The 25620-nt window shown below is 40.1% G+C and overlaps 1 protein-coding gene across 1 annotated transcript in view; it reads left to right on the forward strand.

Annotated features, from left to right (window-relative positions):
* The window catches only part of LOC126252221 (dynein beta chain, ciliary), a 769797-nt gene that overhangs the window by 187720 nt on the left and 556457 nt on the right, over window positions 1-25620 (forward strand). Inside the window, exons 15-16 of the mRNA XM_049953092.1 lie at window positions 2301-2496; window positions 12477-12641. Coding sequence (XP_049809049.1) covers window positions 2301-2496; window positions 12477-12641 — 361 coding nt within the window. The remainder of the gene's footprint in view (window positions 1-2300; window positions 2497-12476; window positions 12642-25620) is intronic.

The following is a 25620-nucleotide window of genomic DNA, read 5'->3' on the forward strand; positions in this document are numbered from 1 at the left end:
GTGCATTTTTCCGCTGGTTCCCTCCTTTTCCCGGCCGTAGTAGGGCATGTAACTCGTATGAAAAGAATGTAAAACTGAAATAAAGTAGACAGGACTTTATAAGCAAAAAAATTTGCATATACATCAGTACTACAGCATGGGTTTCTCAGATGATAACGGAGACATTTTACAGCATATTTCACGTGTTATTTCACCCCAACTAAGTTTTCGTCTCACACCGGATTTTATGTATACAAGTAAATTTGAACCTCTGTACCTCGGAAACGGATAAAGATATGAAGAAAATTTTCAAGACTGTTCGAGATAGTGATCTTAGAAATGCATCGTAAAATTACAGCCATTTGTTGTGCAGAGTCGTTTTGGAATCCTTGGCTGGGTTTTGGCCCGCTGCTAAAGGCAAAATATAACAACAACAACAAAAAAAGCCATTTTTCGCTGTCTTTCAAGGAACAACCCATGAACTAATGGTGCCTCCATAAGTCTCACCAAGCCCCAGTAGACCAAATCAAATGCAAAAAGAGCCAACCGATTTCCTCCATTTGGCTAAGCAGGACGAAGTTGTCATATTCATACTTTGACCCTGTACTGTAGCGTAGTGACACTAAGACGATCCTTCTGTTAGGTACAAATGGGCCTAGCCCAGGGACTATCCAAAACACTTGGCCCTATCTTTCTATCGCCAATAGAACCCGAGGAATGAACATCGGAAAATCCCGTTTTTATGCAGGGCGTTCGACACTACTAGCCATTAAAATTGCTATACCACGAAGATGACGTGCTACAGACGCGAAATTTAACCGACAGGAAGAAGATGCTGTGATATGCAAATGATTAGCTTTTCAGAGCATTCGCACAAGGTTGGCGCCGGTGGCGACACCTACAACGTGCTGACATGACGAAAGTTTCCAACCGATTTCTCATACACAAACAGCAGTTGACCGGCGTTGCCTGGTCAAACGTTTTTGTGATGCCTCGTGTAAGGAAGAGAAATGCGTACCAACACGCTTCCCACTTTGATAAAGGTCGGATTGTAGCCTATCGCGATTGCGTTTTATCGTATCGCGACATTGCTGCTCGCGTCGGTCGAGATCCAATTAATGTTAGCAGAATATGGAATCGGTGGATTCAGGAGGGTAATACGGAACGCCGTGCTGGGTCCCAACGGCCTCGTATCACTAGTAGTCGAGATGACAGGCATTTTATCCGCATGGCTGTAACGGATTGTGCAGCCACGTCTCGATCCCTGAATCAACAGATGGGGACGTTTGCTAGACAACAACAATCTGCACGAACAGTTCGACGACGTCTGCAGCAACATGGGCTATCAGCTCGGAGACCATGGCTGCGGTTACCCTTGACGCTGCGTCACAGACAGGAGCGCCTGTGATGGTGTACTCAACGACGAACCTAGGTGCACGAATAGCAAAACGTCATTTTTTCGGATGAATCCAGGTTCTGTTTACAGCATCATGATGCTCGCATCCGTGTTTGGCGACATAGCGGTGAACGCACATTGGAAGCCATACTGGTGTATCACCCGGCATGATGCTATGGGGTGCCACTGGTTACACGTCTCGGTCACCTCTTGTTCGCATTGACGGCCCTTTGAACAGAGGACATTACATTTAAGATGTGTTACGACCCGTGGCTCTACCCTTCATTCGATCCCTGCGAAACCCTACATTTCAGCAGGATAATGCGCGACCTCATGTTGCAGGTCCTGTACGGGCCTTTCTGGAAAGAGAAAATGTTTGACTGCTGCCCCGGCCAGCACATTCTCCAGATCTCTCACCAATTGAAAATGTCTGGTCAATGGTGGCCGAGCAACTGGCTCGTCACAATACGCAGTCACTACTCTTGATGAACTGTGGTATCGTGTTGAAGCTGCATGGGCAGCTGTACCTGTACACGCCATCCAAGCTCTGTTCGACTCAATGCCCAGGCGTATTAAGGCCGATATTACTTCCAGAGTTGATTGTTCTGGGTACTGATTTCTCAGGATCTATGCAACGAAATTGCGTGAAAATGTAATCACATATGTTCTAGTATAATATATTTGTCCAATGAATTCCCGTTTATCATCTGCATTTCTTCTTGGTGTTGCAATTTTAATGGTCAGTAGTGTAGAACATATTAGTCATGAATACTGTCGCATGCTTACCGATAAATTCTAACATTGTAAGGATCAAGATGCTTTCTTAAGTATCAAAAAAGTTGTAAATTATTTTCAATAAAGCGTTAATTCTGACCCACCCTGTCAATGGCAGTGCGAGGCACGAGTGATATGGTTGTGTGCGCAGAACTGTGGGAGTACATCGAGAAGCTGCACGGGCTGGTGCACAACCTGGAGAAGCGACTGCAGCGCACGCAGGACAACGTGGAGCGCATGCGCGCCGTGCTGGCGCCCTGGAGCCGCTCGCCCGTCTTCACGCGCCGCGACGGCCGCAAGGACGCGCTGCTCAGCCTCGACGACCGCCACGAGCGCGTCCACAAGCGGTACGCTCCCCCCTAAGACTGCTTCACACGGAGACGCTGCGTCCCCAAGCTAAGGCCCATGAAACCATCAAACATTTTGTCAGACGCCACTAGTCTCTCAAATTATTTGACAGTGTGCGGCTGTGTTTGACGTGTTTGTCCAACATGGACTGTATTTGTCGTATATTAGAGACATAGTGACTGACAGCCGATTTGACAGGTTGGTGGATGGTGTTTGTGTTTTTCTCCGCGCATATTTAGCAAGAAATAGTATTTATTACGGTTTAGAACTGGGTTTCCATCAAGAGCTCAGATGGAAATCCAGTTCTAAGCAAAGAAGGGAAAGCAGAAAGGTGGAAAGAGTATATAGAGGGTCTATGCAAGGGCGATGTACTTGAGGACAATATTATGGAAATGGAAGAGGATGTAGATGAAGATGAAATGGGAGATATGATACTGCGTGAAGAGTTTGACAGAGCACTGAAAGACCTAAGTCGAAACAAGGCCCCAGGAGTAGACAACATTCCATTAGAACTACTGATAGCCTTGGGAGAGCCAGTCCTGACAAAACTCTACCATGTGGTGAGTAAGATCTATGAGACAGGCAAAACACCCTCAGACTTCATGAAGAATATAATAATTCCAATCCCAAAGAAAGCAGGTGTTGACAGATGTGAAAATTAACGAATTATCAGTTTAATAAGTCACGGCTGCAAAATACTAACATGAATTCTTTACAGACGAATGGAAGAACTGGTAGAAGACGACCTCGGGGAAGATCAATTTGGATTCCGTAGAAATCTTGGAACACGTGAGGCAATACTGACCCTACGACTTATCTTAGAAGAAAGATTAAGGAAAGGCAAACTTACGTTTCTAGCATTTGTAAGAGAAAGCTTTTGACAATGTTGACTGGAATACTCTCTTTCAAATTCTGATGGTGGCAGCTGTAAAATACAGGGAGCGAAAGGCTATTTACAATGTGTACAGAAACCAGATGGCAGTTATAAGAGTCGAGGGACTTGAAAGAGAAGCAGTGGTTGGGAAGGGAGTGAGACAGGGTTGTAGCCTATTCCCGATATTATTCAATCTGTATATTGAGCAAGCAGTGAAGGAAACAAAACAAAAATTCGGAGTAGGTATTAAAATCCATGGAGAAGAAATAAAAACTTTAAGGTTTGCCGATGACATTGTAATTCTGTCAGAGACAGCAAAGGACTTGGAAGAGTATTAGAACGGAATGGACAGTGTCTTGAAAGGAGGATATAAGATGAACATCAACAAAAGCAAAACGAGGATAATGGAATTTAGTCGAGTTAACTCGGGTAATGCTGAGGGAATTAGATTGGGAAATGTGACACTTAAAGTAGTAAAGGAGTTTTGCTATTTGGGGAGCAAAATAACTGATGGTGGTCGAAGTAGAGGGGATATAAAATGTAGACTGGCAATGGGAAGGAAAGCGTTTCTGAAGAAGAGAAATTTGTTAACATCGAATGTAGATTTAAGTGTCAGGGAGTCGTTTCTGAAAGTATTTCTATGGAGTGTAGCCATGTATGGAAATGAAACGTGGACGATAAATAGTTTAGACAAGAAGAGAATAGAAGCTTTCGAAATGTGGTGCAACAGAAGAATGCTGAAGACTAGATGGGTAGATCACAAAACTAATGAGAAGGTATTGAATAGAATTGGGGAGCAGAGGAGTTTGTGGCACAACTTGACTAGAAGAAGGGATCGGTTGGTAGGACATGTTCTGAGGCATCAAGGGATCATCAATTTAGTATTGGAGGGCAGCGTGGAGGGTAAAAATCGTAGAGGGAGACCACTAAGCAAATTCAGAAGGATGTAGGCTGCAGTGCGTACTGGGAGATGAAGCAGCTTGCACAGGATAGAATAGCATGGAGAGCTGCATCAAAACAGTCTCAGGATTGAAGACCACGACAACAACAGCGGTTTATCTCACTGTTCTGTGAATTTTCGCAATTGTGGAGACTGCAATCAAGGATAAAACCAGAGGAGCACTAACAGTTACGAAAATGATAGAGATGTTGCGTAGTTAAAATGCATATATTACGCAGGAAGGCTTTGCGCTCAATAAGTAATGCAACACATTTTCTTTCTGGTTGAGTTTTTTCAGGGTTCCAATACACAGTATTATGCCCCAATCTTCTGGCTGCAAAACCCAATTTTTCAACATATTCTCGGTTCAACGTGACGGTCTTATGCCGCCTTACTGGGAGGGCCCGTATGCACGCATGGTACCATTCTACTGGTGGACGTCGGAGTCAACGTCTTGCTGGATCAATAACCTCTCCATCATCCACGTACTGCTTTCCATGGAGTGCATCCTTCATTGGGACAAACACATGGAAGCCAGAACGTGCCAGATCCGGTCTGTATAGTGGATGAGACAGAACAATCCGATGAATTTTTTTGAGCTGCTCTCGGGTGCGCAGACTTGCCTCAGGGAGAAGGAGAAGTTCGTTTGAATTTTTGTGGCGACGAAGAAGCTGAAGTCGTTTCTTCTGTTTCCTGAGGATAGCGCAACACACTTCAGAGTTGATCGTCGCATCATGAGGGAGAACATCAAACAGAATAACCTCTTCAGAGTCCCAGATGACTCCAGCCATGACTATGTCGGCTGACGGTGAGGCTTTGAGCTTTTCCTTTGGAGGAGAGGTGGTGTGGCACCATTTCATGGATTGCTCTTTTGTTTCTGGTTCGAAGTGATGAACCCATGTTTCATTGTCTGTGACGATGTTCGATAAAAATTTGCTCCGATGAGCCTCATAACACGTAAGCAATTCCACACCGATTGTCCTTCGTTGCTCTTTATGGTCCTCTGTTCTTTGAGTACCCCAGTACGAGTGTGTCAGCACTACCAATAGAGACGTGCAGTTGAGCAGCGAGGTGTTTGATTGTGATCCTTCAATCACTTCGAATGAGAGTGTCTGCACGTTCCAACACTGCTGGAGTCACAGTTGTGTACAGCTGGCCCACATGTGGAACATTGGGCAGATTTGCATGACCTTGTCGCAAACATGACAGATGGCTCATCCAACGACTCATCATGCTTTTGTCAACTGCCAGGTCTCTGTAGGTGTTCTGCGTTGCTCTGGCTTTCCGCCAAAAGAAACCCAGTGACCGGTCACTGCTTAGAATCCAGCTCCATTGCAGATGCCATTTTGAAGTCTTATGTATAGCGCTGTCACCTGTCGGAACTTCGTGAAACTATAGCGGCTGAAAAGGGAATATTCCACGACATCCCACAACAAAATTCCGAATTTCTTTCAACCGAAATTAGATGAGAAAATAAATGTGCTGCATCACTTATTGGACGCCCCTGGTACTAATGGGAGTGCAATACAAAAAAGAAATCGAAGCTCTCCACTTCTTCCACAGATGATGTGTATGCTTCTACGTTGCAAAAATATAACGAACTTTCACCACAGACGATGCAGGAGAGACAGATTTTCGTGTAACTGGGTCTTCTTTATCCATGTGAGTGCGAAGTAATTCTACCAGGTTATTAAATGTCAGAGTGTCAATTCTGAGAAACCTGTAATTATCAGGTTCTCAGTGTAATACATCCTTTTTCAGCTTTTCGTGGGTATATTTATCTCTTAATTTCGGCCATTTCGTCAACCAGCGTCTTCTTTCCTTTTCCTTCTTAATCTTGAAATCAGAGCAAGAAATGCTCTATCTGCATTGGTATCCCTTCTGACTAATGTCAAGTGCTTCGTGACACGATAGGCTCAGCCTGACAGCTGCTTCAAAAGTGAGGTTAAATTTGACCAAATTTGTTGGTGCGTCTGCGCGCTGGTTTGAGAAACGCGCAGATATAGGACAGCAAATTTGACAAACGGGTTTGATTGTTTACAGGAGCCTTAAAGCCTAGTTCACACGGAGCCATAGCGTTGCAAAACATAAGCTTAGAACGTGTGTTGCTACCTAGTTCGCAAGCGCGGCGCGCAGTGCCATTAATCGCTACCAAAGATAAATCTGTTTCAGAGCGATTGCGGGGTTCAGGTTTCAATTTCCTCGCTGCCATAGTCAGGAGGGCGAAAAAACTTGATTGCTTCTTCTTGGATCTGTTTTTAATCCCATAGAAAGGTTATCATATTAATCACATAAGTTAATGTTGAAGTTGAAGCAATGGCAAATATAGAATTCGTATCCGACTTCAAGAATATAATAATTCCAATCCCAAAGAAAGCAGGTGTTGACAGATGTGAAAATTACCGAACTATCAGTTTAATAAGTCACAGCTGCAAAATACTAACGCGAATTCTTTATAGACGAATGGAAAAACTAGTAGAAGCGGACCTCGGGGAAGATCAGTTTGGATTCCATAGAAATGTTGGAACACGTGAGGCAATACTAACCTTACGACTTATCTTAGAAGAAAGATTAAGAAAAGGCAAACCTACGTTTCTAGCATTTGTAGACTTAGAGAAAGCTTTTGACAATGTTAACTGGAATACTCTCTTTCAAATTCTGAAGGTGGCAGGGGTAAAATACAGGGAGGGAAAGGCTATTTACTATTTGTACAGAAACCAGATGGCAGTTATAAGAGTCGAGGGGCATGAAAGGGAAACAGTGGTTGGGAAAGGAGTGAGACAGGGTTGTAGCCTCTCCCCGATGTTATTCAATCTGTATATTGAGCAAGCAGTAAAGGAAACAAAAGAAAAATTCGGAGTAGGTATTAAAATTCATGGAGAAGAAGTAAAAACTTTGAGGTTTGCCGATGACATTGTAATTGTGTCAGAGGCAGCAAAGGACTTGGAAGTGCAGTTGAACGGAATGGACAGTGTCTTGAAAGAAGAATACAGGGTGTTTCAAAAATGACCGGTATATTTGAAACGGCAATAAAAAGTAAACGAGCAGCGATAGAAATACACCGTTTGTTGCAATATGCTTGGGACAACAGTACATTTTCAGGCGGACAAACTTTCAAAATTACAGTAGTTACAATTTTCAACAACAGATGGCGCTGCAAGTGATGTGAAAGATATAGGAGACAACGCAGTCTGTGGGTGCGCCATTCTGTACGTCGTCTTTCTGCTGTAAGCGTGTGCTGTTCACAACGTGCAAGTGTGCTGTAGACAACATGGTTTATTCCTTAGAACAGAGGATTTTTCTGGTGTTGGAATTCCACCGCCTAGAACACAGTGTTGTTGCAACAAGACGAAGTTTTCAACGGAGGTTTAATGTAACCAAAGGACCGAAAAGCGATACAATAAAGGATCTGTTTGAAAAATTTCAACGGACTGGGAACGTGACGGATGAACGTGCTGGAAAGGTAGGGCGACCGCGTACGGCAACCACAGAGGGCATCGCGCAGCTAGTGCAGCAGGTGATCCAACAGCGGCCTCGGGTTTCCGTTCGCCGTGTTGCAGCTGCGGTCCAAATGACGCCAACGTCCACGTATCGTTTCATGCGCCAGAGTTTACACCTCTATCCATACAAAATTCAAATGCGGCAACCCCTCAGCGCCGCTACCATTGCTGCACGAGAGACATTCGCTAACGATATAGTGCACAGGATTGATGACGGCGATATGCATGTGGGCAGCATTTGGTTTACTGACGAAGCTTATTTGTACCTGGACGGCTTCGTCAATAAACAGAACTGGCGCATATGGGGAACCGAAAAGCCCCATGTTGCAGTCCCATCGTCCCTGCATCCTCAAAAAGTACTGGTCTGGGCCGCCATTTCTTCCAAAGGAATCATTGGCCCATTTTTCAGATCCGAAACGATTACTGCATCACGCTATCTGGACATTCTTCGTGAATTTGTGGCGGTACAAACTGCCTTAGACGACACTGCGAACACCTCGTGGTTTATGCAAGATGGTGCCCGGCCACATCGCACGGCCGACGTCTTTAATTTCCTGAATGAATATTTCGATGATCGTGTGATTGCTGTGGGCTATCCGAAACATACATGAGACGGCGTGGATTGGCCTCCCTATTCGCCAGACATGAACCCCTGTGACTTCTTTCTGTGGGGACACTTGAAAGACCAGGTGTACCGCCAGAATCCAGAAACAATGGAACAGCTGAAGCAGTACATCTCATCTGCATGTGAAGCCATTCCGCCAGACACGTTGTCAAAGGTTTCGGGTAATTTCATTCAGAGACTACGCCATGTTATTGCTACGCATGGTGGATATGTGGAAAATATCGTACTATAGAGTTTTCCAGACCGTAGCGCCATCTGTTGTTGAAAATTGTAACTACTGTAATTTCGAAAGTTTGTCTGCCTGAAAATGTACTGTTGTCCCAAGCATATTGCAACAAACGGTGTATTTCTATCGCTGCTCGTTTAGTTTTTATTGCCGTTTCAAATATACCGGTCACTTTTGAAACACCCTGTATAAGATGAACATCAACAAAAGCAAAACGAGGATAATGGAATATAGTCAAATTAAATTGGGTGATGCTGAGGGAATTAGATTAGGAAATGAGACACTTAAAGTAGTAAAGGAGTTTTGCTATTTAGGGAGTAAAATAACTGATGATGGTCGAAGTAGAGAGGATATAAAATGTAGACTGGCAATGGCAAGGGAAGCGTTTCTGAAGAAGAGAAATTTGTTAACATCGGGTATAGATTTAAGTGTCAGGAACTCATTTCTGAAAGTATTCGTATGGAGTGTAGCCATGTATGGAAGTGAAACATGGACGATAACTAGTTTGGACAAGAAGAGAATAGAAGCTTTCGAAATGTGGTGCTACAGAAGAATGCTGAAGATAAGGTGGTTAGATCACGTAACTAATGAGGAGGTATTGAATAGGATTGGGGAGAAGAGAAGTTTGTGGCACAACTTGACTAGAAGAAGGGATCGGTTGGTAGGACGTGTTTTGAGGCATCAAGGGATCACAAATTTAGCATTGGGGGGCACTGTGGAGGGTAAAAATCGTAGAGGGAGACCAAGAGATGAATACACTAAGCAGATTCAGAAGGATGTAGGCTGCAGTAGGTACTGGGAGATGAAGAAGCTTGCACAGGATAGAGTAGCATGACGAGCTGCATCAAACCAGTCTCAGGACTGAAGACCACAACAACAACAATCCGAATCCGCACGTGACCCTGCTATGCTGCATAACAAGTTAAATGCTTCCGCAAAACCTACATATGAACACAATAAACAAAAGTGGCGAGGGGGACGGGGGCGAACCAGATCTCTACGCTCAATAATGTCGCCTAACCATCTGTAAGTATTTTATTCCTTCCTAAATGTCAAAAAGGACAGAAGGATAATGGTTAGCTACTAGGCCTACCTCTAACTTCGACATCGTAAGTATTTAGGAATTAAAATAAAAATAATAAACAGTTTTATACAGAGGGGTCCAAAAAAATGTATCCACTGTTTAAAAGTCCATAACTTGCAAACTAATTGACGGAGTTGTCTCATTTATGGTGAAAGTGTAGCTCAAAGTCCAACTTAAAGATATCACTGTAGGTGTTCGAAATGGTCACCATTTAACATCCACACACAAACGATGCCGCCGAACTGCAGCACGAACTACTGACTGCAACGTGTTCAGTTGGATATTTGCACATGAGTGTACGATGGATTCTCGAAGTTCATCCAATGTGCGTGGCTTTCGTCGATAATCGATGTCCTTTAGTGTTCCACACAGGTAAAAGTCCAGAGGAGTTAGGTCTGGGGAACATGGTGGATACTCCACAGCACCTCTACAGCCTATCCATCTTCCTGGTATATTTTCGTCTAGATACGCCCTAACACGATTTTGGTAGTGGGCTGGGGCACCATCTTGTTGAAAGTAAACTCTTCCATCTCCATACAAGCCTCGGATGGCAGGTAAAATGGATGTCTGAAGCTTCTGAAGGTACATTTCACCGGTAACTGTGCCATCAAAGAAGAATGGCCCAATCAAGCCCGGAAATTTGTCTGGAATGCGACGAATCGTTAAACGTGTCGGTGGCTCTGTTTGATACTCATTTCGCCATTGCCGTTGAACCTCATTAATGTTTTCGTGCATAAAATACCACTTCAAAACTGACTTCCTTTCATCGAATGTAAGCCTTGCGCCAGCCATGTTTACTCGAGTAACTAGGTGTAACTAACAACAAAACAATGACTATCTGGCGACTGTCATCTGAAAAAACAAAACAACGCAATACAACGCTTGTGTGGCGATTGTCGGAACTACAAACTATTACACTACCAAAGATGAGACAACTCCGTCAATTAGTTTGCCAGTTATGGACTTTTAAACAGTGGATACATTTTTTTGGATCCCTCTGTATGTTACAGTTGTCATCAGCACTGAATAGTGATTCAGGGTGGAAGAATAAATAAAACCATATTGTCGTGCATGTTGCTCTGCAATTAAGATTAAAACACAGTCCAGTCACATTAATGTGCCCTTCGACTATGTTCGACGTCAACGTGCAATAACCACTCGCTGAAAGCAGGTAGCAGCACTTGGCAGTGGAGAGTATATAACGCGTGGAGGGGACGCAGAAAACAGTGCAGTCGTTGTCGTAATGCGGAAACGGAGCGAATTATCTGACCTGCAAAAGGGCATGATCATTGAATTTCAGGCCAAGTGTGGAAGCATTTCCGAAACGGATAAGTTCGTAAACTGTTCGTGTGCTGCTGTGGTTGAAGTATACCGTGCATGACAAAATGGCGCTATCCCAACTGTGATGCACTATGGGCCATAGATGACATGGGAGAATGACAGCTGCAGAGATCTGTATGGGCCAATAGACGTGCAACTCTTCAGCAACTGGCCGTCCAGATGGACTCTGGAGCTACCAACGGGGTCTCCTCAATGAACCTTCAGCGACAGTTGCTGCGTATGGGCCTTCGCAGCAGGTGGCTGGTTTATGCACCCATGCTGATTGCTATTCAGCAGCGACAGAGGCTGGAATTTACACGCCAATACCGCAATTAGATGTCCACTGAGTAGGTCCTGCATCAATCGTCAGAAAGGTCCAGTTTGGAGGAGGGGGTGCTATGGTCTGGGTAACGTTTTCGCGACATTCCCTGGGTGATCTCGTCATTCTGAAAGGCACAATGGGTAACACAAGTGTGCATCTATCCTTAGGGATCATGTCCATCCCAACATGCAGTTTGGTTTTTCCTCGGTACGATGGCATCTACCAGCAGGACAATGCAACGTGTCACACAGCTCGCAGTGTATGTGTGTGTTATTCGAAGAGCACTAGGATGAGTTTAACATACTCCCCTGGCTAGCAAACTCTCCATATTTCAACCAAATCGAGAATCTAATGGGCCACGTCGATCGTGCTGTTCGGGCAGTGGATCCTCAACCCATATACCTAGTGCAGCTGGCCACGCCACTGAAGTTGGCATGACTTCACATGCCTTCGGTACCTTCCAGAACCTCACTGACTTTCATTCTATCTTTCGCTTACGCCATAGTCGCGCAGCGATCCCAGGGTCGGCGTGGTTACAACAGATTTGGCAATGTTAATTTTAGGATGCCTGGATACCCTTCCTGCCGCCAACCCATACCCCCCAGGATGGAATCAGTGTACCCCAAATGTCTGTGTGTAGTGTAAAGCGTGAAATAGTGCGGGCACGTTGCAAATGTCTGTGACGCGTGTAACTGAGGTGGAATGTGGGGACCAGCCCAGTATTCACCTAACAGGATGTGGAAAACCGCCTAAAAACCACATCCAGGCTGGCCGGCACACCGGCCCTCGTTGTTAATCTCCCGGGCGGATTCGATCCAGGGCTGGCGCGCCTACCCGACTCCAGGAAGCAGCGCGTTAGCGCTCTCGGCTACCCTGGCGGGTCCAGAACCTCACTGACTGTCTTCCTGCGTATCGTTTCTGAAAAGGTTGTTATTCAGACTTTTGATGGGTGGTCATATTAATGCTACTGGACTGTGTATTTCTCTCAAAACATTCGAGAAGTTTGATAATTGAAGGAAACCGTTCATTCACTGGCACACTGCTACGTTATATGACACAGACCAATTTTCTTGATGATGTATTTGCAGGTATGCTGAAATTGAAACTGCATCTAAGGAGATACACTCGTTGCTGTCGGACAACCTGAAGCTGTTCGGGATGGAGGGACAGGAGGACTGCGACCGTTGGCAGCAGTACGTGGCCTATGTGGACGGACTCGTGTCGGACGCCCTGCTGCGAGCGGTGGGCTGCAGGTGCTCCACCATTCCTAATCGCCACTCGTGGCTTGTGCACCACGGCTTTGATACAAACCAGGGACCACACTGTTGGCTACTGCGCTCTGCTCCTATTTCTGCCTAAACCAGCTGAATGTTCCACGCTTTTCGCTCTATGCTAGTAGCGAAATGCACATACATCACAAAAAAAGATTGATCAGTTGCAGTGTCTAGTCTTTTCATAATTTCTTCCAGTGACGAACCTAGAACTGTCAAATCCTCTGTGGTAGTATGATAAGGGCCAATGAGAAAAAAACATCAAGAGAGGATTCCTGGAGGGTAGATGGATGACAGCCAAAAGCTGAGAATAGAGTGCCTCCACAACAGCATAGACAGCCATATGCATGCTAATGAAGCTACTGGAAAAATCAAATTACATCAAGAAGTACATATGACCTACATCAGTATCAGGAACGAGATGGACCAGACACACTCATCGGCTTAAACTGAAATTGGGTGAGGCTTTCTGAAGCTTTGTCCGTTTCAGCAGTTAAGCCGTGGCATCCTCAGTTTCTTGTTTGTTATTGGGCGAGGTATTCTGAAGCTTTGCCCATTCCAACAGTTCAGCTGTGGCGTCTTGTTACTTGTTTATTATTGGGTGAGGCATTTTGAAGCTTTGCCCATTCCAACAGTTAAGCCATGGCATCTTGTTTCTTGTTTATTATTGGGTGAGGCATTTTGAAGCTTTGCCCATTCCAACAGTTAAGCCATGGCGTCTTGTTTCTTGTTTATTATTGGGTGAGGCATTTTGAAGCTTTGCCCATTCCAACAGTTAAGCCATGGCGTCTTGTTTCTTGTTTATTATTGGGTGAGACATTTTGAAGCTTTGCCCGTCCCAACAGTTAAGCTGTGGCATCTTGTTTCTTGTTTATTATTGGGAGAGGCATTTTGAAGCTTTGCCCGTTTCAACAGTTAAGCCGTGCCATCCTCAGTTTCTTGTTTATTATGACGATTGTTTCCATTGTCCGATAATTCCACATAAGTGCATTATTCTCAAAAGTCTCGCATAACTAGTTGAATAAGAAGCCATAGTGTTTTCCCCAAGGAAACAAAGATAGTTTATCACACAACAGATATATTGTAATCAGATTTTTCGCCTGTCTGAATAAAATGTTTCAGAACACTTCAGGAGAGTTTCCTTTTTTGTCTGCAATTTCATGGAACCATCTGGATTTATCATACTACAGGTTCACTGGCACCCCGCACTAACGCTTTTCGCATACTAATGGCATATGGAGATTCACTATCGGTGATAACACTACATAGAAGCCTCATATCTCACGCCTGTTTACAGTATTATTGGCAGCTTTACACACTGCGCATGTGACGTATGTGGATTGGCCGTTTTTATTATTTAGTTACAATAATACAAATAAATAAAACTTCCTCAGTCTTATATTTGTGTGGAATCAGCGTTGCTTTGTTACCATTCTTTTAGGAGCTTATTGAAGCAACAATGGAACGTAAATATTGTTTTAAACATAATCATGTTGCGGTTTTCCTTATTACAATAGGGACAACCATGGAGTCCATAGGGTCAAAGGCCAAGAAAGTTATATGATGATAAAATAAAATTGAGTAAAGATAAAACTGCTAGCAACAATATCTGCTTAGTCTCAACAAGGATTAGCTGATGCATTTTTAATTCTGCAGCTATTTGAGAAAGCATCTCACCATTTCTTCTATTACCACTAATAAACGCAAGATGGTGTTAAGTGCATCCTGGCGTATGATCACTTGGTCGCTCGTTCTGACAGTTTAACTGTACTTGTACCTAAAGGTATCTCCACCAACACCTCTTTCCTCGTACGCTGTCGCAGAGGCACGGGAAGAACAGTGTGTGCACAAAAATTAGTACAAAGAACGCATGCAGGCCAACACGCTACGCACGGATCACTTCTTTGCTCGTGATTTGTGATGACCTTATCGTGAGGAAATGGCGAAAAAAAAAAAGAAAACAAAAATCTGGGTAAACAACTATGTAAATAACATAGGTGCTTCACTGCTAGATATACAAAGTGGCAGCGAAGTTTTATTTTCAAATTTTACAAGAATGTTAAAGCAAGTTTTGATTGAGAAACGAAACGTGTATCTCTATGCAAGATACTGTTACGCGAAATGCAGTTTCTGTAGAGATAAAACTGGCAACCTGTGATTCATATACAATTTTGAGCGCGTTTCAAAATAAAGCTTTTCAGCGGTTATTCGTGAAAATGAGTATCACTACACAGATTTCATTATATAAGTACCATTTACTTTTATATAAAATAGAAAAATTCTATTTATGTTTTATATTTTGGCGCTGAGTTCCTAAAGCGCATCGTGCCTCACAGTTTTATTGAAGTAATTTTGTAATGAGCAGGTCCACAGTACTTGAGAGTCCACTCTTTGGAGTCAGCAGTCATCATTGCCGCCAATAACCCGCGTGGAACACAAAAACAACATAGTTCTTAAGGACACACAAGTGAGCAACAGCCGACCACGAGTACTTGTCTGCTGAAAAGCGCAAGATTCGTTTCAGGGAAATTACATATGCACAACCGTTTATGCGTACAAGTGCTGTTGGAAACGTGGAGAGAACCCGCGAAGTTGAACCGAAAAAGCCACCGTGTGGGATCCTTTTAATACAAAATTTGCTGTTACAGCAGGTGATTTGCCAGAGCTCCTATGAGCATATATAAACTGAAGCACATGAAACTATGTAACTATGTAACATTCAAGATGAATGATTACGTATCAACCAGTGGTAAACATATCGTAAGAGTTTTTCTAGGTGCAAGTAATATAACGCCTTTTTATAAAAAATTTGACAGTGTATACTGGGAAGCAATACGGACTAGTAATTGCAAAAAAAAGAACACTACTGCTCACTAACAATTATGAGACATATGAAAATTGTACGAAATAGGATTTATTGTCCAACAGGCCCGATTTGCCCTGTAGGGCATTTCTTTTAGGTTAAATCTAGATCACGCGCTATTCAATAAATATCTGTCTGTTAAGATTTTTTTGCTACTGCGCTTTCAATTTAGTTCTATAAGCGTGAGCACTAAAAAAAGTAGCCCTCCGAATAATTACAATAATAGTACCGGTAATAATAGCTTTACTGTCGCTAAGCCCTCAAAGTAGAAGGGTAATGGCCTCTTTTTCGATATCTTTAGTATAATACATGTGATTGCATCCACCGACAGGTCTTTGTTCGTATTGCATGTAATTTACGTGCCTATTTTTTGTAAGGTTGGTGGATCCTACACATTGCTGGTCAGCACTGTAGAGTGGGCCCAACGTTGATGACTAGGAGCCATTGTTGCAAGTGAGCTATTTGTTGTCGAGATTTTTGACTGTTGCAAAAATAGCATAATAGAAACTGTGGTACATCACGGGTACGTTATTATCTAATCATTGCAGTGTAAGTAAGGCGTGCAGGAGAGGTCCAAGTAATCGAAAAAATTACTGAAACGCATATAGACCCTATACCGGTACCGTTCCAATTAAAATTTCATGTTCGTTTTCAGTATCCTCTATAGGTATCATGTGTAAATGATTATCGGTTTTAAAAACTGCTATTTCTTTGGCGTGTTAATTGCAAAACGTCCCTTCAGAACGGACTGGAGCCCAGATATATAGGCCTACCATTACGATTCTCATTTGGACTGTTTAAAAGATAATTATCCGCGTACAGGTGTATAGGCTTTTATCTTCAGTGTAACTGTTGTTAGGGAATTATACAAGGCAGAGAGGAAATTTGTATTTGGAGGCTTAGTGTGGCTTTCAAAATAACTACAAAATTAATTTTTACACTAGGCACTTTCATTTATAGTTCAGTAGTCTTGCAGTTTAGAAATTCGCACCCATGTCCCATTAAGTATTAATTTTGTAGCGATTCATTTATTGTACAGTATGTAAAATTTGCACTCATAGATTCTACATCTATATCTGTACTCTACAAACTACTGTGAAGTGCGTGACAGATGGTATATCCCATTCCATCAGTTCAGGGTAGCTTTTTGAAAAACAACTTTCAGATAAGGTTAGGGCTTTGTTATTGAATGTATTATATTTCTTGTTCATGTCATTAGCACTGTTTACATCATTCTAGTACATGTCTGAGGAGCATATTAAAACTAATCAATTGCTGGCTTGTTAAGAACACTCGGAACTAATAATTAGTAGATTTTGTATCCTGATCAGTATTAACACTTAATGTAAGAAACTGTGTCATGGTCTGAGAGGCCATTGACTATTGATTTCATAATATAATTTTGTTCATTAGACATTTCTATAAAGATTATCTATGCCTGTTTTTGAGGAGTTAAGTTACCCTAGTTGGAATATTAACAAAAGATATTAATTTGAATTACAATGTCACTGACTTTTTAAGAAAAATCTGTAGGCATATTAAAATCATCAGCAACCACTATTTCAAACTAGTCTTTGGACTGAAGACTACGACAGCAACAATACAACAATTTTATTCAGTTTACTTATTTTCAAGTTACATGTGGATGGAATAACTAGTTGAATGTAGATAATTATGCATAAGAAGATAGCAAACAAAACAGGCTTTAGCCGAGTGCTTTATTATAAATTAATGGCAAAAAATAAGTTAGACAGTTTGGAAATAAAGACCAGCAGCTACCGTGGAAGAAAAGACCATGGCAGCAGACATCAGAAGAGCGAATAACCCAAGTTCTAGAAAATACATTATGGGAGTGATTAAAGAGATTGTATGTGGCAATATATATTGTACGGCCACAACAATGCTGTGTGTTGCATGCAGTGACATGATTTTAGGCAGGCAAGTAATGACATAGATTCATACGGAAGAAGAAATAACTGTGGAAATAAGAAGCACAAGAGGGTCATTCCATATCAAATCACCCAATAAAAAATAAATTTTACACCCACCTCCTGAGATTTTCATGAAATTTGGCTCAAATGGTTCTAATACCATCCTGACAACACCTGCAATTTTTTTTTTTGCTGTATCTCTTACAGTTTTTTTATAAATTTTTAAACTTTTTATGTTTTGCATTTTCTGAACCTTCGGAAATGGTCAATTTAATTTGTATTCAAAACTTTAAATTTGCTTATCTTAAAAACTCTTTTAGATAACATCATGAATTTTTGCAGCAAGTTTATTTATTATACATATTTGAAGATAAAAATGATGCTATTAAAATATATTAATATTTTCTATGAAAAAAATATATATGTATTTTTTTCTTTTTTTTTAACGGATGTTTTGTTTTATAAGAATTGCAATATCTAGAGTCTCAGACCTGATAGAATGCTCAAATTTGTTTTAATTTACTCTTAAACATATAGGCTATTTGATAAAACAAAAATAATGATGGCTTTTTAACATGTTTATTAATTATAGTAGATTACATTAGAATTATGTACAAAGATACTTACGACACTTATGTATAACCCAACTGATTGCTTGAAACATTGAATTTTTTGAGTAATTTTGTCTTTTTAATAAACATTAATGCTGATTCAAACTGTTTTTCCACTTCATCCAAGAGCTTTCAGTTCTTTTGATACAGTCTTTTTTGAAGTAATACATTCTCCCAGTGCCGCTTGATTGAGGTGCGTCTACTACACAGACTATGTGCTCCAAAGGCACTATGCAGGAATCTTCTCTTTCAGGCCAATAAAATGATGCAGCAGGTCCTGAAGGATGTAGAAATAGAATTTCTGCATCTTCATCATTGAATATTGTTTTTACCAGTCCAAAGTACCAGTTACCATCATAATTTGCAGCTACATAGCTATTTATGGATGGTTCAACACGAACCGAATCAGAAGAAGAATGGAAAGAAAAGACTAAGGAGGGTTTTACACTATCTGTAGTCCTTCTAATTTCAAGGTTGTTTGTTGGAAGTGGTTTGAAGTTATGAAAACTTCTTGTTCCAGGCATGGTTCGGGTTGCTGAAAAATGTTTTTCTAGTTTTAACCGTAGCAAATCAGCTTCTTTTTTGTCAATAAAGTGAAAATGAATTTTTTCAATATTTTTTTCACAAAACTTATACACATCGATTGCTGTCATTATTTGTTCTTTGTCTGAAAGCTGTAGACTGGCTTTCCTTAAAATTCTTTTAATAGTTCCTCCTAGGCCATCACAAATTGACTTCCCATGACTTGTTGCAAAAAAAGAGTGTTGGGCCTTCAAATTAGTCTCTCAAGTGTTCAGTCAAATTTTTAAAACTGTTTCTATTTTTGTACTGCCCAGCACAACCATCTGTAAAGTAGTGAACTGAGTCAATGTCAGTATGATGTAATGACAGCGACTTTGTAATTTCTTTTTGTACAAAGTTAACAAAACCAGTGTCATGTTCTTTGTCATCACTGATAAAACAGTGGTTGGAAACAAAAACATTGTTTTCCTCATTTCTTAGAAAAACTCCAACTGGGTGTAGAGTAAAACCACCTCTATTCCAGTGGTAACTTTGGATCTCATTTTGTATAACAAAGGAATAATTTTCACTGAAATCCATCACAATAATTGCTGTTTTGGGTGGTGGGTCTTCTTTCAATCTTTTAAAGGCTGCTGATTGGGATTTTGCTATAAACGAGTTCGGGGTGAGCTTTTCCAATGACAATAAAGAAATGTAGTCTTCAACACTGATAGACTGTTTGATCATTTCTGCCCTGTCTGTGTTAACCCACTGACTGATTACAATTTCTTCTTCTAAATCATAATATTCACTTAGTTTTTCAGTTAAGCACTCTGTTAGTGCAGTATTTGCAGGACAGCTGTTGCAATGATGTAGCATGCAGTTTTGGCTTTCTGTGTTGCACACAAGCATCTTAATTAGGTCTTTATAAGATTCTTAAATTTTCACAGCATCCAGTAATAGTTTAACATTCTGGTGGATACTGCATACACATACAGTGTGTGTGCCTGCAGCACCAGCAAGGATACACCATTTAGGTCTCAAGAAACAAAATTTTGAAAATCCTACTTCTACCTCGGGATTCTCCTATTTGAAATAATAATAGAGTTCTCTCAAGTTACACAAAATGAGTCTTTTTTGCATGTACACATTTTCTTGAACACTTACTTTGTCTTTCGTTCCAGGTAGCACTCTGGAACTTTCATCCTTTTCATAAAAATCTGTTACAAGTCTTACTGTATTTTCAGAAAGAGTTTTACCTTTTTTTGGACCAGGAGTTTCCAAAATACCCTTTTCAGATTTTAGCTTTCTAGCTTGTCGCACCATGTACTCACTTACATTAAATTCTTTCATCACTTTATTTCGACACCAAGAATCTGGAGCCAAGGTCAGAATCTGGATTTTTCTAGACCTCCCAACAGATGAAATCTTCTCTTTCATAAGAGAAATCATTACATCAAAATCCTTTGCTTTCTCAACCACACTTTTATCTTCTTCGTCATCATCAGAACTTGGTGCATCATATTTTAATGCTTTTGAAACCGCCTTTTTTGCAGTCTTTTCAATACTGCTAACCTTCCTTTTAAAATAAGACCCTTTACTTTGTTCTGACAAGCCATGAAGCTTTATCGGTGTTAAACCTAAATAATCAAGAGCAATGTTTGTTTGTACGAGGGATTCATTTCTGGATTCCAATGATTCTAATTCAACCATGACTTCATCATCTGTTTCACTTTCATTGACTTCAACTCTTAATTTTTCCTCACAAAAGTTACGGCATGTTGAGCAAAGCTTTTGTCCGGCTTTTATGCTAATATTTTTTGTCAGTAATTGTTTAGAAAGATCCAAGCCTACACTTCTCAACGATTTTTTGATGGGATTTTTGTGTTTTTTTAGTGGGTCTACAATGTTGTTTGATACTTTTCAAAAACATTTAAAAAGTAGTAGCTGTGGTGTGAACATACAGTATATTCTTAAATTCACACAGATTAATTCCAGATCGTAAGTGGATCAAATCTTTTTCTTCCTCACTCAATTCTGATACTGGTTGTAACTTTTTTGAAGGTGTGTAGGTTGTTTGGAAACAGTCAGATTTTTTAAATAACCCTACACTACAGGTTTGAATATCTGACATACTGATTTCACTTTTGGTCTGATTACTGTTCTGGTTACTTTTATAGGATATTGGAAAAGAATCTCTGTAAACTAAGTAACAGTACTTACTGAGAGTTCGAATAAACTTAATAAAATACTATCCAAGCACTATTTAACACTGTAATAATTTTTTACTTCAAAACACAGGAGTAACAAAACAAAATCCAAGTGTACATTGCTACTCCAAGAAGACAAAAACTTATTTTCGGTGTCTAAGTCACTTGGTATTTTTTGTTTTTAAAATATAATTAATATTATTTTAAAAATTAGATAACTATTAAACAGGTTAAAAAGCCAACATAATTTTTCTTTTATCTAATAGCCTATACAATTAAGAGTATTTTAAAACAAATTTGAGCTTTCTATCAGGTCTGAGACTCTAGATATTGCAGTTTTTGTAAAACTAAACACCCGTTAGCTTAAAAAAAAAAAAAAAAAAAAAAAAAACTTGTAAATTTTTTTTCATTTGGATGATTTTAACATATCTTTACGGTAATTTTTTTTAACATTTAGATATAATACACAAACTTATTCCAAAATTTCATACTGATATCTTGAGTATTCTTTAATATACAAATTTTTTTAGTTGTGAGGACACGTTAAGTTACAATTTCCGACTGCTGAAACAACGCCAAATCTAAAAACTTTAAAAATTTATAAAAAAAACTATAAGAGATAGAGCAAAAAAATTTTACAAGTGCTTTCAGGATGATAAAAGAAGTAATTGTACCAAGTTTCATCAAAATCTGACACGGTTGGTGTCAAGGCCTGGGTGACTTGACATGGAATGACCCAGAAGTCTCTCTCTCATATATGCATAAGCTGCACAATAGGATATGTTTATTTGTTGTTGGACTAGTATTGGACACACATGCCTATAATCAGCAGCATCTTATATGTGTAGGTTTTTTAGCACATGTCATAGACATTTTCTGATAAATATATCTAAAAACAAAGATGATGTGACTTACCGAACGAAAGTGCTGGCAGGTCGACAGACACACAAACAAACACAAACATACACACGAAATTCAAGCTTTCGCAACAAACTGTTGCTTCATCAGGAAAGAGGAAAGGAGAGGGAAAGACAAAAGGATGTGGGTTTTAAGGGAGAGGGTGAGGAGTCATTCCAATCCCGGGAGCGGAAAGACTTACCTTGGGGGAAAAAAGGACAGGTATACACTCGCACACACACACACACACACGTCCGTCCGCACATACACAGACACAAGCAGACATTTGTAAAGGCCTTTACAAATGTCTGCTTGTGTCTGTGTATGTGCGGATGGACATGTGTGTGTGTGCGAGTGTGCCTTTACAAATGTCTGCTTGTGTCTGTGTATGTGCGGATGGACATGTGTGTGTGTGTGTGTGCGAGTGTATACCTGTCCTTTTTTTCCCCAAGGTAAGTCTTTCTGCTCCCGGGATTGGAATGACTCCTCACCCTCTCCCTTAAAACCCACATCCTTTCGTCTTTCCCTCTCCTTTCCTTTTTCCCGATGAAGCAACAGTTTGTTGCGAAAGCTTGAATTTCGTGTATATGTTTGTGTTTGTTTGTGTGTCTGTCGACCTGCCAGCACTTTCGTTCGGTAAGTCACATCATCTTTGTTTTTAGATATATTTTTCCCACGTGGAATGTTTCCCTCTATTATATTCGTATCACACATTTTCTGGTAATATATACACAATTATCTAATCATAGCCAGATTTAATATACATATAAATTTGGGCATTGTGTAATTGTGCAGATTTATAGAAACATACACTGTATTTTTGTTTTAAAATTTTGTACATGGCTGGAGCAGCAACCATAGCATGAAATTATCTTGTACAATTAATAGACAGCCATTCAGTTGCAAAATGGAAGGTTTATTTTAAAAACCCTGAAACCTTGGTCAAGATGTTTAAATAAATCTTCCATTATGCAACTGACTGGCTGTTTATTAATTCCAGAATAAACAGTGAAAAGTACAGGTTGGAATATGAACGGTCTTGAAAAGAATAAATTGCTACTCAATGTAAAGATGACAGGTTGAGCTGCAGACAGGCACAACAAAAAAATTGTTACACACTGAGCTTTCAGCCAAAGCCTTTGCCAGAAAGGAAAGGAAAAGAAAATACACACACATTCACACAAGCAGGTGCACCTCATGCACACATTACTTCTGACTCCAGCCTCTCTGGCCAGACTGCAGCTGTTGTGTTGAATGAAAACAGCAATCCTGAGTGGGACAGGGAAGGGGAGGGACAGCAGGATATGGGTGGGGGAGGGGGGGGGGGGGGAGTGCTGTCTGTTGGAGCAAGCCGGGATTAGAAGGCAGCAGGACAAACTTGCCAGGTGCAGCATTGGGAGGATGTAGGGATGGGAGGAGGCAGAAAAAAGGGGAGCAGAGAGGACAGAGAGGAGGAAAAGCTGGTTGGTGTGTTCGCAGAGAGTGCTGGTTGGTGTGTTCGCAGAGAGTGGCACACATTGAGAGTGAGGGGATGTGAATTGGGGTGATAGAACAGAGGGGTGGGCACTTTTGGGTGAAAGATGTGGATACAATAAACTATCGTATGGTGAGGTTGGTGTAATTTCAGGAGCAGAGTAAGTGTTGTAAGGATAACACCCATCTGCACAGTTCAGAAAAGTTGGTATTGGATGGCCCAGTGGCCCAGGTTGTGAAACAGCCATTGAAATCAAGCATGTTATATTCAGCTGGATGTTGTACCACTGGGTCATCCACATTGTTCTTGGCCACAGTTAAGTTAGCCATTCAACATGGTGGACAGCTGGTTGGTAGTCATACCAATATAAAAAGCTGTGCAATGATTACATCAGTGGTGGTATATGACATGGCTATTTTCACAGACAATGTAGTGAAGAAACCTGCATGTTGTTGAGTGGATATAAGGTATATTTCTGCTAAAGGTCAGGTCTTCTGCTATTTGCTAGCCATTGTTTTTTGTTCCTAAAAGAAAACTACATTCTCGAGTAAATATCTACAGATTACAAGAGATACATAAATAAACTGTCCTGTAATGTACTATCTCATACCTCCCATGGTCCTCACTAAACTAAAGAAAGACAAATGTGATGCCAGCTTTAGTTATTACTGGTTTTTATGGCATTACACACACTCCATATTGTAAAAACTATGTTACAGATCAATGTAAATTCAGATATGTAGCTTAACCTACTGTCCGCTTGGTGCACAAAAATGAGCAGGAGTGTTGTGACTGTGTGTGTTCCACTGTGTTATTCATCTTTAATCTTTCTACATGAATGATAAGATAGTTTTGTAATCAAGATTGTACATGATACCCTACCTAATAACTAATACAACTTTGCTAGCACTCTGTTTCTACTGTTGACAGAGTAAAAAAAAAAAACATATTATAGGATAGGCAGTCCTGTAAAATAATATGTTCACCTGAATTATATTACTATTAGCTTGGTACCCTGTGCTCATAGGCTGTATGGTCTGCACATGTTTATTTGTTTTTTTCCTTAATTGAATTTTTATGTTTTTCATAAATTCCAACACCTTCTAAACTTTTCTCGCTAATTAAGGCCATGGAAGCATGGTGTTTGCCAAATGTCCTTCTGACCAAAATGTGATTCTGGTAGCTGAAGTTCAAGGTATTTTTTAATCATGCCTTTCACATTCTTGAGGTGATATTTCCATAGAAACTTTCGTCCTCTAACATGTATTACTTTATATATAACGGGGGAGTGAAATAACAGTTTTCACAGATTTAACTCAATTTATATATATATATATATATATATATATATATATATATATATATATATATATATATATATATATATATATATATATATATAACAAAATATTCCCGTAAAACTTTTGATCTCATTTTGCCCCCATAGAACTTCAGTTCCCAAAAAAAGACTTGTTTTTATTTCCACCTATCAACACAAATTCAAATTTTCATGGATTTAGCATTCAGATTTTCACAGAATTTAATTTAAAAAATGCTTCTTAAATAAATTCATGAAAATTTTAATCTCCAGAGATTGAATTTCCAAAAAACTGGAATATGTGTTTTTTAATTTTTAATTTTATTTTGTTTTATTTTTTTATTTCTAAGTGAGAAGTCAAATAGCAATTTTCATATATGTAGCTCTAAAAATGCTTTATTAGTTCTTTAATAATGACTGATTTTCAAAAAACTTCCGCCCAGTAGTTTACTCCCTCCATGATTGAACTTCCGAAAATACTGAAACATTTGTTCTTTTATCTTGGACTGAGAAATCAAATACCAATTTTCGTAGTTGTAGCTTCAAAATTGTCTTAATAGTGACATATTTTCAAAAAGCTTTTCATTCCCTATTTCATCTCCTTACGAGCTCAGTTTTGAACAATGCCTTCCCAAACAATGCCTACAGTATGATAAGCATCCTCTCCAAATTTCAAGTCCCTATCTTTAGTGGTTTGGGCTAGGTATTGAGAATCAAGCTGGCCATGTTTCACCCTTTAGGAGATGAATTTCCAAAAACAGTGAAACCCACATTTTTTCATTTGTAACTGAGAAGCCAGATACCAATTTTTAAAGGTTAACTTTAAAAATGGTTTCATAATGAAATATTTTCGTAAAACAGTTCATCGCCAATTCATCTCCTTAGGGTTTGAATTTCAAAAAACCCTGAAACATGTATTTTTTTGAATTTGTAACGAAGAAGTCAAATACCAGTTTACATGGATGTAGCTTTAAAATACATTACTTTTAAAAAAACTCATCCACTATTTCACCTCCATAGGGGTTAAATTTCGAAAATTGCTGAAACACGTATTTCTTATTTCTGACCAAGGAATCAAATACTAATTTTTTTAGGTCTAGTTTCAAAATTTCCTTAATAGTGACATAATACCACAAAGCCTTTCATCCTCTATTTC

Source organism: Schistocerca nitens, chromosome 4 (genome assembly GCF_023898315.1).
Source record: "Schistocerca nitens isolate TAMUIC-IGC-003100 chromosome 4, iqSchNite1.1, whole genome shotgun sequence".
Lineage (NCBI taxonomy): Eukaryota > Metazoa > Arthropoda > Insecta > Orthoptera > Acrididae > Schistocerca > Schistocerca nitens.